General features: G+C 41.2%; 1 protein-coding gene across 1 annotated transcript in view; it reads left to right on the top strand.

The window, feature by feature from the left end:
* Window positions 1-10,848, top strand: part of MSH2 (mutS homolog 2) — a 48,735-nt gene extending 37,887 nt beyond the window's left edge. Inside the window, exons 12-16 of the mRNA XM_058020947.1 lie at window positions 1,201-1,446; window positions 2,930-3,134; window positions 3,941-4,188; window positions 8,263-8,435; window positions 10,443-10,848. Of these exons, the coding sequence (XP_057876930.1) occupies window positions 1,201-1,446; window positions 2,930-3,134; window positions 3,941-4,188; window positions 8,263-8,435; window positions 10,443-10,613 (1,043 nt within the window). The 3' untranslated portion in view covers window positions 10,614-10,848. The remainder of the gene's footprint in view (window positions 1-1,200; window positions 1,447-2,929; window positions 3,135-3,940; window positions 4,189-8,262; window positions 8,436-10,442) is intronic.
* Window positions 10,849-14,798: the final 3,950 nt, after the last annotated feature.

Below are 14,798 nucleotides of genomic sequence, written 5' to 3'. Positions count from 1 at the left end.
ATTGCTTTCTGTCGCCAGACCCTTTCCTGGCATTGCTGCAGATGTGCAGTGACGAGGTGTGTGCAAATGCTAATCCCATAATAGGAACAAAAATAAGGCCATAAGGGTCACATCTATCCTCCCTCCACCTACCTGCCTGACTCTGGGCATCTTCACCCAGACAGCAGAAGAGGTAAAGGAGAACTGGTTTCCTAAGTTATTTCCATATATTTTGCTCTAAGATTGCCTACTTACAGGGCATTCTTTACTATCCTTCACCAAAAGCAGAAGAGACCCTGGGGAATTTGGGCTTTAGGCTCCAGTCCCTCATCCCTTACACAGAAGAAAACACCAAAACTTCAAAAGCCAAACACCAGAACTTCAAAAGCTGGTACATGTGATGCTGGGCCATCTATCCTGGTGTCACAGGCTCTCTATCTGACAGACCTCTCCCTCCCATCCTTCACACAAGCACAGATGGCTGCTGTGTCTGAAGTGTCTGTGCTGTGTCTGAAGTGTCTTTGCTTGCGTGAGCATCAGAGTGCCATGTATTGTTCATGAAGGAACTTACTGGATTTCCAGATGAGGAAAATAGTCAACATGGCGTGGTTACCGGGCTCACAAGGGTTCCTCAGGGGTGAAGAGAGAGACGAGAATCTTGACTCCATGATCAGAAGGCTGGATTTATTATTTTATGATATATAATACATTAATACTATATTAATAGGAATAGAGAGAAAAGTTCAGAAGCTGCTAAGCTAAGAATAGCATAGGAAGGAATAAACAAGGGAGCTCTCTGTGAATCTGTCCCAGAGAGCATGGTCCCTTATTGGCCCTTAATTGTAAACATGGAACATGGGCAAATCACAGCTGCACCTGTTGCATTCCACAGCAACAGATAACCATTGTTTACATTCTCTTTCTGGGGCCTCAGCCTTCCAGAAGAGGGAAAAATCCTAAAGAAAGGATTTTTATGAAAGATGTCTGTGACATGGCCTCACCTCCTCCTTTCCTTAGTCTGAAGAAGTGTCCTTGGTATTCAAGGCATGGGAGCTTCAGGATTGCATCCTAGGCTCTCCCAGGAGGTGACTTTCCTCTTGAAGACAGTTGTTACTGCAGATGAATTACCTTGCTGGACTCGGCGTAGGCTTCAAGGTACCTTCTCAGCAGAGCAAAAGAACAGCTGATGGCCCTGACCTCCCATCCCCTGTGTGCACACAGGCTATGCAGAGCCCATGCAGACCATGAACGATGTGATAGCCCAGCTGGACGCCATTGTCAGCTTTGCCCACGTGTCCAACGGGGCCCCGGTGCCGTACGTGCGGCCTGTGGTGCTGGAGAAGGGCCGGGGCAGGATGGTGCTGAGGGGGGCCCGGCACCCCTGCATTGAGGCGCAGGACGATGTGGCCTTCATCCCCAACGACATCACCTTCGAGAAGGGCAAGCAGATGTTCCACATCATTACTGGTAAATACTGCCCTTCTCTTCTTTGTTTGTTTGTTGTTTACTTTGTGAATGTCTCGGGTGTTTCCAATAATGATGTCTTTTTAAAGAGGAAAAAACCAAACCAGCAACAGGCAAAACAAATCAGCGAGCTAATAAATTTCTGTCAGAACAATTTCTCTCATCAAGGGTGAGCAGCTACTGAGTTATCATCTTTCCGCATGGGGAGTAAGATTTAGCTCTGGAAAAGAAGGGAGGGTATTTGTAAGCTATTATTTATTGCTAGTTTTGATTATATATTTTTAAAAAGTGTCCACAATGTTCATGTTACCCTTTGACTGTGGATATTCTATATATTTCTGTACATACAAGCACAGTTTTCATAATCCAGACTAACTGTACTGGAATTAGTTATTATAATTTTAGTTGTAGTGTACTGTTTGGAGAAGGTGATCGCTAATTTACAAGGAGTCATTTGTGGAGAAAAGAGAGGCTGCTGGACAGTAGAAAATAAGAAATTAGTCCTTCCCTAAAGTAAGACCTTAGTGAATGTAACTCCACAAGCCAGGCAGCTTCAGGAGCTGGAAAGCCTGACCCTGCTAAAGTGATTTGGAAAATTCCACTAGGCATCAGTTGTGCTTTGTTAGTGTTTTCTTTGTGAAGCATTAAAGATGATTTTCAATGCAATACATGTTTCAGTGACTGTACCATTTTTTACCCTTTTCTCTGGTGTAATTAAGATAATTTTACTACACACTAAAACATTTTAAGTGTTTATAGATTTAATTGAATCTTAATTTCCATCCAGATGTCCTTAACATACGTTCTGAGTGGCAAAGATCTGAAATTAGAGAATAATTAATGAGCACTTCTAACATAATCAAAATGAAAAATCAAAAATCTGAATTAATGCATGGTAACACGCTTCTTTTGCTGGTTAGCAAAAGTGTAAAATTGGTTTTAATTAGTGGTTTTCTGGATAATACTTTTTATTTCATTTGTATTTCAGTTACAATTAACTGCTTAATATCTGGGCTTGCTGATTCTGAGTGACCCTTAGCTTGTACCCAGTCTGTAACTAAGCTTTTCATTTTTACAGAGAAATGTTAATAGTTGTTTGAGGTAAAAACAAATTATTACAATTCTTAAGCAGAAATAAATACTGATTTTTTTTTAAATTTAAAGCTTATTAGTTTTAGGTATGAATACATGTTTTAGATGACTGCTTATACTTTTGAAAAGTCACAAAACTAATGAAGGCCCCTGATTTTCTGTGTTCACCTTTCTTTTGAAAAAGGAGCATTCAGTAAGACAAACAATCAAGCCTTGTTAGCTCTGGAGCCACTTGTTGCACCTGTTAGACAAGTTTGCTGCTCTTTTCTGGCAGGAGAGTAATAAATTTAAACACTCTTTGTTCTAATTTAGAGCCTTTTCTCCTTTTAAAAAACTGCTGAATTGTAAAAAGATGATGCTTTTTCAATTAATTTTTGGAAAATTTCTCCTTTAGGCCCTAACATGGGGGGAAAATCAACATACATCCGGCAGACAGGGGTGATTGTTCTCATGGCCCAGATTGGGTGTTTTGTTCCCTGTGAGTCTGCAGAAATAACCATTGTGGATTGTATCCTGGCTCGGGTGGGAGCCGGGGACAGCCAGCTCAAAGGAGTGTCCACCTTCATGGCTGAGATGCTGGAAACTGCCTCAATCCTCAGGCAAGTCCTGGGCTTTTGTTTGATTGTCTTGTTGGGGCTTGGTGGGAAAAGAAGTGCTCTGAGAGAAGTGCATTTGAGATTTTTCTTTTCTGCGGAGTCTTAGTGGAGAGTTGTCACACTCACATTTTCTGAAAAACCCCTTCGCCCAGGATTTTTCTCCTGGGAAGCTGAGAAGCCTCAAAAAAATGAAAACAATAAATATCTCATTTGCTTCTCCTCTGTTTTGCTCATGTGGAATGTGTTTGGAGATTGTTTACCAACAGGTGATTGTTTCATTAGTTTTCTGTGAATTATTTTGACTCTTTGGCCAATCATGGTTAAGCTGTGTTGAGACTCTGGAGAGAGTCATGAATTTTCATTATTATCTTTTTAGCATTCTGTAAGTATCCTTTCTGTATTCTTTCGTATAGTTTACTATAGTATTTTTTAATATTATACAGTGTCATAAAATTATAAATTAGCCTTCTGAGTACATGGAGTCAGATTCATCATTCCTTCCTTTGTCTGGAGGCAACCCAAATACAGCAGAGAATCTCAAGTTCTTTTTAGCTGGTGCATAAGTTCTGGAAGTAGCCTTCTGTTTATTCCAGTGGTCAATACAGAGTTTCTACCAAGAGGCCAAAGTCTAAATGGGACCAAGAGCCTAGTGTGGAATGATCTCTGTGATGCTGTGTCTGCACTATATTTGTAAATAAGCAGGGTCTTTTGCCTCTTCCATGCTCTGCATCCACAGCAGAACTTGTCATACTCCAATATCCAGAGTTCATGCTGCTCTCAAGCATTAACAAATGCTCTTGTGCTTTTAGGACAGCAACTGAAAACTCCCTGATAATCATTGATGAGCTGGGAAGAGGAACTTCCACCTACGATGGCTTTGGCTTGGCCTGGGCTATCTCGGAATACATTGCCAGCAAAATCTGTGGGTTTGCCATGTTTGCCACACACTTCCATGAGCTCACAGCTCTTGCTGACCAAGTGCCAACAGTAAACAACCTCCATGTCACTGCTCTGACCAGCGATGACACACTCACCATGCTCTATCGGGTCAAGGAAGGTAAGGCTGGTAAGGCCGGGTCTCAGCTTTGAGAAAAGTCTGAGAGTCCTGAGAGAGAAAAGGGATTTTCTGTTTTGGGTTTGTTGTGGGTTTTTTTTTTTTTTTTTTTTTGGTTTTCTTTTTTTTTTCTTTTTTTCCTCTCCTTATTTTGTTTAGTTGGTTGGGTTTTTTTTGTTTTATCTTTTGGGGGTTTTTATGGGGTTTTTTGTTATTGTTTTTTTGGTTTTGTTGGTTTTTTGTTTGGTTGGTTTTTTTGGCCTTATTTTGCTTTTGGTTTTTTTGAGACTTTTTATGAGATTGTTTTGGTTTTTTGGGTTTGATTTTTGTTCTTTTTGGTTTTTTTGTTAAGGTTGGGATTAAACATGTGAGATAGTGTTTTTTTGTTCAGATTTAGATGTTTATTAGTGTTTATTTATACAACAGTCCTATAAGTTGGGAGTTCTGCAGTGCTTTACTAATATATTAAAAAATTGAACTGTATCTCTCTTTCTAGAAGATCTTTTAAGGATAAACTGTTTAATTAAGAAACGGCACTTAAATTATTTTTGACTTAATAACTACACAAACCCTCAATGTTGACTTTATCTAATTACACATTACTTAAACTCATGAAGAAGAAGGACTAGCTTCTGCTCTAAAACTTCTGTTTTGTTTTATATATAAAAAAATCTTTAAACTCCCAAGTTTTTTGCTTTGTGATATTACACATTTCTGTTCAAACTACACACTTATAATCCTAGTTCTATTATTCAATTTTGGAAGCTTTCTCTATGGCTTCAGGTTAATTGCAGTGTTCTCTTGGGGGTCAGTGCTTGTCAGCACAGAAAGTTAAAAATTCTCAGTAATCAGGGTTCCAGCATTAATGGAAAAAAAAATCCCCCCCCAAAATTTGTGTCACACTCCAGGCTTGGGGTTTATAATATATATATTTTATATATATATATATATATATATATTCATTCTTCTCTGTCCATGGACAGTGTGTGTGACAGGAGCTCTGTGTGAGCACAGTAGGTGATGATGTTAATGATTATTTCTTAGGGTGTCTAGCCTATTTCTGCCACTCAGGTTGATGCTTTTGAGTTGTTCCCTTTTCTTTTTTAAAGAAGAAGGGTTCCAGAAGGTTATTTTCAGTTTTCCTAAAACAGCTATTTTGACCTGCTGATGGAAGAGACTTACATTTCTTAAACTGTTCTTTTAAAAGGAATGAGTGCACCTTTTATGTGCTGACAGTTTTTAATAATGGCTCTTTCATTGTAATAAGACTTAGTCTTACATTGCCCAATTTATATAGGAGTTTGATGTAGGAAAAGTCATGTGGGTAATTTTTAGCAAATGGCATCACAATAAAACAACAAGAAGCCTGTTCTGTTAGTACAATTTTAGTTAGATGTATTTAATTAAAGTCTTTTAGTGGATCCAGTTATTCCTTTCAGTATTAAATTAACCAATTTTTAATTAGGCATAATTTCATCTATTCCTCCTGTTTCCCCATATCCCCTTCATTTGGTTTTGTTCCCTTCAGCAGGAGCCTGTATTTATTGCTAAATAAAGCAGAGCTGTAACTGTGGCTTGCAAGGTGTGCCCATTTATGGCATTCTAATTTAGTTGTGAACTCTACAGTGATTTTGGATTGTTCTCACTAGAGTATTTCAGTCCAGCTGGCAATCTCTGGGCTGAAGTTTTGATTTAAAATGTGGGCAGAGTGCTCCTTCTCACTCTGTGTACCTCTTAATTTTCCTCTTCTGAGTTGCACAGCAGAGGAATGGCTTAGGTAACACTAAATGGGCAGAGCAGGGTTACTGTAGAACACTGGCTATCCTGGATCTGATACCTTGCTGGTTTTACTCCTATGACATCACTAACTGCCTACTTCTTACTCATTTCTTCTGGTTTTAAATCCATTAAATGACATCATTTCTTGCCTGTAGATTACATGTATGACCACTTGTTAATTTTGTGTTCCCCTCTGGCTATAATCTTGGAGTTAGGTTTTGGGTACTTTTCTGTAAAGTTGTGGGAGGCTGCTCTGAGCAAGGGGAATCACAGCAGGAGCAGAAGTAAGGAATGCTCCTAGGGAATGCCCAGTTTTTGCTTGAATATTACTCCAAATTGCTGTGGCTCTGATTCCCACTGGAGAGGAGGTGTCTGTGGTTCTTTCCTAGTTTGCTGTTCCCCATCTTCTCCAGCACATGCTGAGCTCCTTCCACAAAGTGAATGTTCAGGCTCAAATTGGTGCTTAAAAGGTGACTCAGTGTTACATTGGAACTGAATAAAAATAGTCATAAAAATAGTCATGAACTGCTGCAAGTGCATGTCGGTACCAAGGGGATTTTGAGCAGCAGGAGATGATGTACAGAATATGCCAACAAGCCATCTTTAGGTGCCTCAGTTTGAGCATGTTGGTTGAGGAGAGAATCAATACACACTATATGAAAGCCTTCTACATCTTCTGGAGCAGCAGCTCCTACAATAAAGCCCCCTGATATTCCCAACTCCTTTTGTTTTTAAAACCTGTCTGTATTAATTCAGCCATTCTGGTTGTGATAAGAACTGTAGAAGCCCAGTTTCATATTTTTCTTCAATCAGTTTTGCCATTTTTAGTCATACACATCTTTGTACATGCAATGTCTTTTTGTTCCATCCATTTTCTTGGAAGTGCTGTTGAGCATGGAGACACAAAATTTTTACCTTTCTACTTAAACCTCTGTCACAGGAGATGCAACACTATGAAATCTTCATCTTTAAATACCTGGTCTCCAATCAGATAAACATCTCTCACCTAAGTTTCTGCATTAATGTTGTGCTCTTTCCTTTTTGGGGTTGTCACATTGCTCCATCAGGGATGTGCATACAGGCAGCTCAGATACAGCTGTGTTGTGAAACAAATAGCAGGTTTGATGTCATTGGAAATGTATAACCAGACCTGGAAAACATGATAAGGAACTTCTATACAGTGTTTCCAACCATGTCTTTGTGCTTCAAGAGTGACAAAATCACCAGAAGAGGAGACTCATGAAGTGCTGTTCTCCAGGCCCCTCATCAGGATTCTCTGAGCTGAGAACTGAGTTAGCTCTGGGTCTGGGCAGGTGTGTCTCTTAAAAACAAAATCAAGAACATGAATTCCTGCTTAAATGGATTCCTTTCCTTTAAGAAACCTGAGAGATCACAGGGTTAATAAAACAGAAAAAGTCTAAATGCTAAGTTTTCCTTCACCTATTCTTTGGTTACTTGGTATTTAATAGATGATTAGTTAACAAAAAAAAACCAAAAACAATTGACATTTTGTAAGTGTAATTAATTTATTCTTAACTCCTTGCTGTAGACCAGAATTAAAAGGATGTAGCAATATCTGTGGGAGGACAAATGGAATTATGATAATATAAACAAATAAGAATTGATAGATTTTTATCAGAGGGCTTTTGATACTGAAGTGAAAATTGTTTTATGTAAGTGTGTATAATTTACATATTCTGAGTAATTAAGAGGACTTTTCTCGAACATGTTATGAACAGTGTATTAATTGAAGTAAGTGTGAAGTTACAGTTGAGAGATTTTGATATAATTAAAGATGACTGAAGACTGAGGAATTATGTGGTACAGATGCAGAGGAGGAGAGAGATGATCTAGAATACAACATTTTTAATATTTGTCTATACACACACATATATATTTATATAGGTATAGAGTAAATGTCAGAGGTACCTATTAAAAACATGCAAATTATTATATCCTACAGACTGTGCCAAAATACTTTAATAAAAACCATTGTTCAATTTGATTCAAATACTAGAGGGAAATTCTCTCTGCCTGAAGAGTTTTCTGTTTCTTCTTGAAGCACTTTGGAACTCTACAATTACTGCTCTAATAGAGCTTAATTAAATAAGAGCATATTCTTTGTTTTATCATTTTTAGTGGAAAAAGGAAATCAGAAAATGTTGAGGACAAACAAATAATGTCCTGCACTTAATTTTTCAGAACAAAGAACTATTACAAGCATGTCCATATAATCTCTGTGTAGCCATATTGTCTTCTAAGAATTCTTAACTGGGTTTTTTTTTACTCTGCATCCAGGTGTTTGTGACCAGAGTTTTGGAATACATGTAGCAGAGTTGGCGGCTTTCCCAAAACATGTGATAGAAAGTGCAAGAGAGAAAGCACTGGAGCTGGAGGAGTTTCAAAACATTGGCAAGTCCAAGGAATCCGAAGGAGAACCACCAGCCAAGAAATTATACAGAGAAAGAGAGGTTTGCTGTCAGAAATATTTTTTTAAAATTTGAATTGCTGAAGCAAAATCATTTAAGGATTCAGATTCCCCCAAAGCCTGAGGATAATTACCCTGTAATGTATTTTTCCATTACAAAATGGCTTGGCTACTGTGTTTGTTAGGAGTTGAAGAGATAGTCAGGGGTAGTGAGTTTGATTTAGATTAATTTAATTTAGGCAAGAATTTTATCTAAAAATATAGATTTAAAATACAGCTTTTGTTGCCATTGTGTAGAATATTCTTGGCCCTGCAGTTGGGTCACACCTGGTTTTGCCCCCCCTTGTTTGAGTGTTCATTGGTGCCGTGGTGTTCTTGGAGCCCAGTGTGAGCAGATCTGTTCACACCAGAGGAAAGGTGAACACCCAGCCTTCTCCTTGGTGCCCTTGCATGTCCCATCAGACCTGTCACAACTCAGCAGCTGATCATACCAAATTACACACCAATCAGTACCTGAATGGCTGATTTACACTTGATTTATGGATGTCACACAGCAAAGTTGCTTTAGAGAACCTTCCTTTGCAAGTAGTGTAGAGGAAAGCAGAGGCTCCAGGAAGCTTTCACAGAACATCCTGTGTTGTCTTGTTGCTGGATTAAGAGTCCTGACAGTGGCATCTGTGGCATTCTCCTGGGAAATCCAGTGCTGCTGCTTTGTGGCTTGCATTGGTTTTTGTCCAGTGCAGCTGGGTGCTCCTGGCTGCATGCACACAAACCTGCAAAACCACAGAGCTTTGTTTTGTGTCCCAGCAGCCAGCCTGAGGCTCCACAGCCTTGTACCACCCTGATCTCCTTCTGGCAGAGACTAGGGACTGCTCCAGTGTGTGGAAACCTTGAAGTGTTAGTCCACATCCAGAACAATTCCTACATTTAAAATGCCTTTGCTCTAGACAGAGGCTGTTAGCTGTTACTTTATTTTCAGTTTCAGAGGTCAGCTGCATTTGTTGTTCATCTAAAGCATCAAATCCACTTACTGAACCAGGAACAATTCCCCTCCAGCTACCTCAGTTGCTCCACTATTACCTTTCCTGTGTCAGGCATCGTGGTGAGGGAATTTTGAGATCAGTTGGACCTGGCTGCATGGTCCTAAATTGGTGTAAATTGAATTGACATAGCAAAAGCTTGTGACAGATACATCATCATGTTTTATTCTTGGCTGTTTCAGTAATAGAATATATACCATAAACCTTCTAGGCAATAGGATGGCAGAGCTTTAGATGTCTCACCCAGGAAATTTGATTTACATTGTGTGTAGAGGGAAAAGGGTGCTATTACTTTTTGGAAACTTCTGCACTGAAAACTACTGCATCAATCTTAAATGATCAGAGGAAAACGCAGTGAACTTTACAGTAGAATTCTACAGTGCAGAGGAGTGGACAAACTTCTGCATTCTGGACCAGTTGTTTCCAGTACAGGGATTCTGAATGCTGTTCATTGCAATGTTTGTTCTTGCTATTTAAGTCAGATTGTTTAGAAGTCCCACTTTGCCTGTTTGTGTAAAAGCATATGCATAAAGCTTAATTATCATCTGTTCTCCTTGGTGACGGCCACTCTGCAGTTGCTTGGTTACAATTTGTCCTTTCCTCTTGCATGTTGAAGCATTGCTTTTGACTGACAGTCCCTTCTAAAAGTAACTGGTTTGGGTAATATGACCATTCTGGTGCTGTTACTGCTGGCAGTGCTCACCTCATGTTGCTGCACACTGGAATTAAGTGTGGAACACTTACAGGAGATTGCAATGTTAAATGCTGTGTTTATGCTGATCAACTGGTGCTTTTTGCTCATGCATGGAAAAAGAACTTCTGGTACCAGTGTAAGTGGTTTGTTCTGGTCTTCAGAACTTGATAGCAAGGACAAAAATAGCCATGATTTTTGCCTGCACTGAGTTTCTGCTGATGAAAAATACTTTGTGTCTATAGGGAATTTGGAAAATTCCTGCTTGCAATCTGAACACCTTTTCTGTTTTCTTTTCCTTCTCTTCTCTCCATTTCAGGAAGGTGAAAAGATAATTCAGGATTTTCTCTGTCAAGTGAAAGCGTTGCCCTTGACAGATATGTCAGAAGAAGACATCAAAGTCAAGTTGAAGCAGCTGAGAAATGATGTGCTGGCAAAGAACAACAGTTTTGTGAATGAAATAATTTCTCGAACGAAAGTTACATCATGAAATGTGCAAGAACAGGATAGAGCTTCTGAAGCATATTTTGTATTGAAAGAACTATAATTTTCTTGTCTTGTAGCTTTTATACTTATGGATACTTGTGCTCATTTATGTAGGCATTTTTTCTTGGACTGTAATTATTTTGTAAAAAATTCTGAGCACATTACATGCCAGATTCCTGCTTTAGTTGGGATCATTTTGTCCTGTTAGAAGTTTGCAATAAAATGGTTTTTCATATTGAGTGCTATTGACTGCGCAGACAGAATGGGTAATGCTTTTCCAGAAGTGTGCTAGAAAGTCTAACAGCTGAGGTGCCAAACAGTTGCCAGAGCCTTGGAAAGCAGCAGTAGATACACAAAAAATCTTTGTCCTAGACTATGATTCTTTTTTGTGTGATGCAATTATATCAGTTAATTCACTGAAGATTTAGTAATGCTATGTTAGTGCTCCATTAGAAAAAAAAACAACATCTGAAGTATGTCCAGGTGGCCAGGAAGGCCAGTGGCATCCTGGCCTGTATCAGCACTCGTGTGGCCAGCAGGACCAGGGCAGGGATTGTCCCTCTGCACTTGGCACTGGTGAAGCCACACCTCCAGTGCTGTGTCCAGTTCTGGGCCCCTCACTATGGGAAACACACTGAGGTGCTGGAGAGGCTCCAGAGGAGGACAGTGGAGCTGAACAAGGTCTGGAGCACAAGGCTGATGAGAAGCAGCTGGCGAGGCTCAGTCTGGACCAAAGGAGGCTCAAGGGACACCTTGTCCCTCTCTACAAGTCCCTGGGAGGAGGGTGTAGCCAGGTGGGGATTGGTCTCTTCTCCCATATAGCAATGATAGGATAAGAAAAAACAGCCTCAAATTGCACCAGAGGTGCTTTAGGTTGGGTATTAGGAAAGACTTCTTCCCCAAAAGGGCTGTCAAACCATGGAACAGGCCACCTGGAGAAGTGTTGGAATCACCACCCTGGAGGTATTGGCAATGCACATGGATGTGGCACTCAGGGACGTGGCTCAGTGGTGGCCCTGGCTGTGCTGGGTTAATGGTTGGATTCCGCAGTGTTTGGTCTTTTCCAACCAGATGTCCCTGCAGTTTGTCAGAGATTTTTTTTCTGTGTACCTGCACAGGTCTTGGAAGGGATGAGTTGGGTGACTGGGTGGGAGGGATTTTTTTTGTTTGCTATGTGAATGGTAATGCTTGAGTCAAATACACTGCAGGCTGCTCTTCCTGCCTGGGTTGTGGTTTTGTAATGGAAGCAGAGGTTGGGGTGAAGTTACATTTCAACTGGAATGTCTGAGCTGATCATGATTAGTGAGGGCTGTCTACAAAGTAAGAATACATTGATTTTTATCTGATGTGCTTCTCTCATTGAGGCAGTTTGAAAGCATGCTGGTACAAGTTTATTTTCTCCTTGAAATTTAGCATTTTAAATTGTTACTGAAGAATGCTACCTATATTTAAAACTGTCAGCGTTGAAAGACTAATGGGAAAAGTTGTTTGTCACAGGAGAGGATAGAAATAAAATCATGCTGGAGATGTTAGGCAAACTCTTGCTGTGTTCAGAGATTGCATCAGTGGGTGTGTGCTGGGGACAGCAGTGCTGCTGTTAAAGCTGTGCTATAGTGCTGTGTCAGGGATTAATGTGTCGCAGTGCTGTCCATTGAAACATTTAAATAGTCATAAAAGAGGTGGGATGTTCAGTTTGCTCTTGGAAAATGCCTGTACTTAGACCAGGACTGGGACATATTAGATCTGCTTTACAGAAGCACTAAAGGCTGGTTTGAGAGGTTGGAGTGCTGCATAACACCTTTCTGGCCATTAAATTAAAGTGCATTTTGCTCACAAAGACAAAAACAGATTTGCATTTACAAACAGCACAGTTAATGCATGGTCTGGAAAAGCATCAGCATGAAAAATCTGTTGCATAAAGTAACAATGCGTGTTTTTGCAGTTTTGATTGTTTCAACCACCAAAGTATCCAAAAATGCTGGCTCAAACTGCTTTAGGTTATTGATAGAAACATTCCTGTGAGACTGGAATGGCTGGTACTGACAGCCTCTGCCTGTGCATGCTGAGATCCCTGTGGTCTGAACAAAAATACCCATTGCTCAGTGTTGTGTCCATGTAACCAAGAGAACAGGCATAAAACCAGCAGAGGTCATCTCTCCCAGGAATTCCTCTGTTGTCCCTCTGACCCCGTGTGCACTTGAAGTGTCTGCTTAGCCAAGGAGTTCCTCACTGAGGAGTTCCTCTCTGCTTTCCTCATTCCTTTTATGTTCTTTGTGTCCACTCTTCCTTTCTGGGTGCAGTGCCTCAGTTCTGTGTGTCTGCAGCATGCTGAGGACAGGCTCCTTCTATGTTTGTGTTGCAGTTGGAGGCTGATAGAGTGTTCCTGTGTGGTCAGGTTTGCCTGTCTGAGGGTGAAAGGTGCTCATGTGTTACTCAGGAGTGATGGGCCAGCTCAGGGCAGCACCTTCTGTGTGCTTCAGAGAGGGGCTCGTGTGTCTGCAGCAAAGAAGATTGAGGTTTTCTCTTTCTTTTTTTCTCTTTCAGGTTTCCCTTCAACACTCTCAAGGGAGAAAGTGCAAGTTAACAAGATTTTAAAGCTAATCTTTTGCACTGTTTTTCTCTTCTACACTACACTTCCCCCTCCCTCTGCTGCTGGATATAGGCAGGAGGAGATCAGGCAGGGTTAAGTCTCCATATGCCAGAGCTGCTGGCAAACTGGGTTACAGGTACTGTGATTTCATCTGAGCAGGCTGGGTGGCTATTTTTGCTGGTCCCAATTTAGCTTTTTGTTCAGAAATGTACCTATGGGGCAGGAGCAGTTCCACAACCTGTCTGCATATTGCAGAGCTGTGCCAGGGATGCAAATATTATCAAAATTCCAAAGGAAACTAAGGAGGCTTTTGAGGAGCAGTGAGACCATGCAGTTAGCCTTCAATAAAGATGCAAGGTTCTCTCTGCTCATTCACCTGAGAAAGCTGGGCACTGAGTGCTGCAGGCAAGTGGTCCTTTGGTCTCTGCTCTTACTGTTCATCTAGAAGGCTCTTCATGAAGAAAACTGCATTAGATGAGGTAAAACAAAAGAGGGGACATGAGCAAACACTGAAGGAATTAATTTTCCTTTGGTGATTTCACTGCCCTTGTAGGGATCAGGAGCACCTGGTAGCCAGCCTGATGAGGAAGTGTTGGGTTTGCCTCTTGGGTCGTGGTCAAAGGCTCCAGTTAGGGTTGGATGACTCCAGGGAATGCTGCCTGCCAGATTTGGGCTTGTCTGCATATTCTAGCTTGCAGCTGTGCCTGTTCATCTCAAATAACAATGCAGTCACCAAGTGACTCGGTCTCCTTCCTCTGCTGGAGCTGAGGTGGTTCTGGAATCAGCAATGGCAGAACAGGGCTGAGGTGAGTCCTTGCCCACTGGCAGCTGCACTGACACTGCCCTGAGGAGATTTCCAGAGCTTTGGATCCCTGCTGGTGACACCAGCCCTGCTGGTGGCCTGGCTGTGCAGAGCAGTGCAACTTTGCATCAGCTCTTAGAGCTTGTAGCTGTTCTGGGCTGACAACCACCCTGTCAGTACTGGGAGTGCTCCTGGTCTGAGTTTTCCAGGTCCAGGGAAGCCTGGGGGAGAGCTCATTGCTGAGCTCTGGGATTGTGTGAGCAGTTTCACCCGGTTTGGTGCGAGATTACCATGCTGGTTTAAACTGGTTTTCATGGCATTAATTTAATGAGTTTTTCAACACCCAGCCATTACACAGGCTGAGCAATTTCTCTGGCTGTGAAGCAGTGAGACAGCTGGTCTTGCTACTCTGCACTGGGGCAGATTTATTTGAAAAACCAAGGGAGAGCATTTGCTGCTCTGTGTCTGAAGAAGTGTGAGGTCAAGCATTGAATTCTTTGCCTCTTGCTGACCTGGGAAGAAGGAAAAGAAGTGGCCTCAGGAACCTGAAGCCTTAAAATACAAAGGGAGAGGTGCTGTCATCTTCTGAGATGGCTGCAACCCTTGCAGATATAACTTGGCTCTTGGTGCTGTTTGCTGAAAGAGCCTTGTTAGCAGTTGTCTTTCAGATATTCCTGTTCCTTTCCCAGCCTTGCAGCCTTTCCCAGCATTTCCCCTGTTCCTGCCAAGCTCCTGCTCTGTTCCTGTGCACAGGGAGCACCATCCAGTGCTTCTTTTATGCGTGTCTCTCTCACTGC

Source organism: Melospiza georgiana, chromosome 3 (assembly GCF_028018845.1).
Source record: "Melospiza georgiana isolate bMelGeo1 chromosome 3, bMelGeo1.pri, whole genome shotgun sequence".
NCBI lineage: Eukaryota > Metazoa > Chordata > Aves > Passeriformes > Passerellidae > Melospiza > Melospiza georgiana.
The sequence above is the reverse complement of the archived record's forward strand: the minus strand, read 5'-3'. Positions and strand labels throughout refer to the sequence as shown.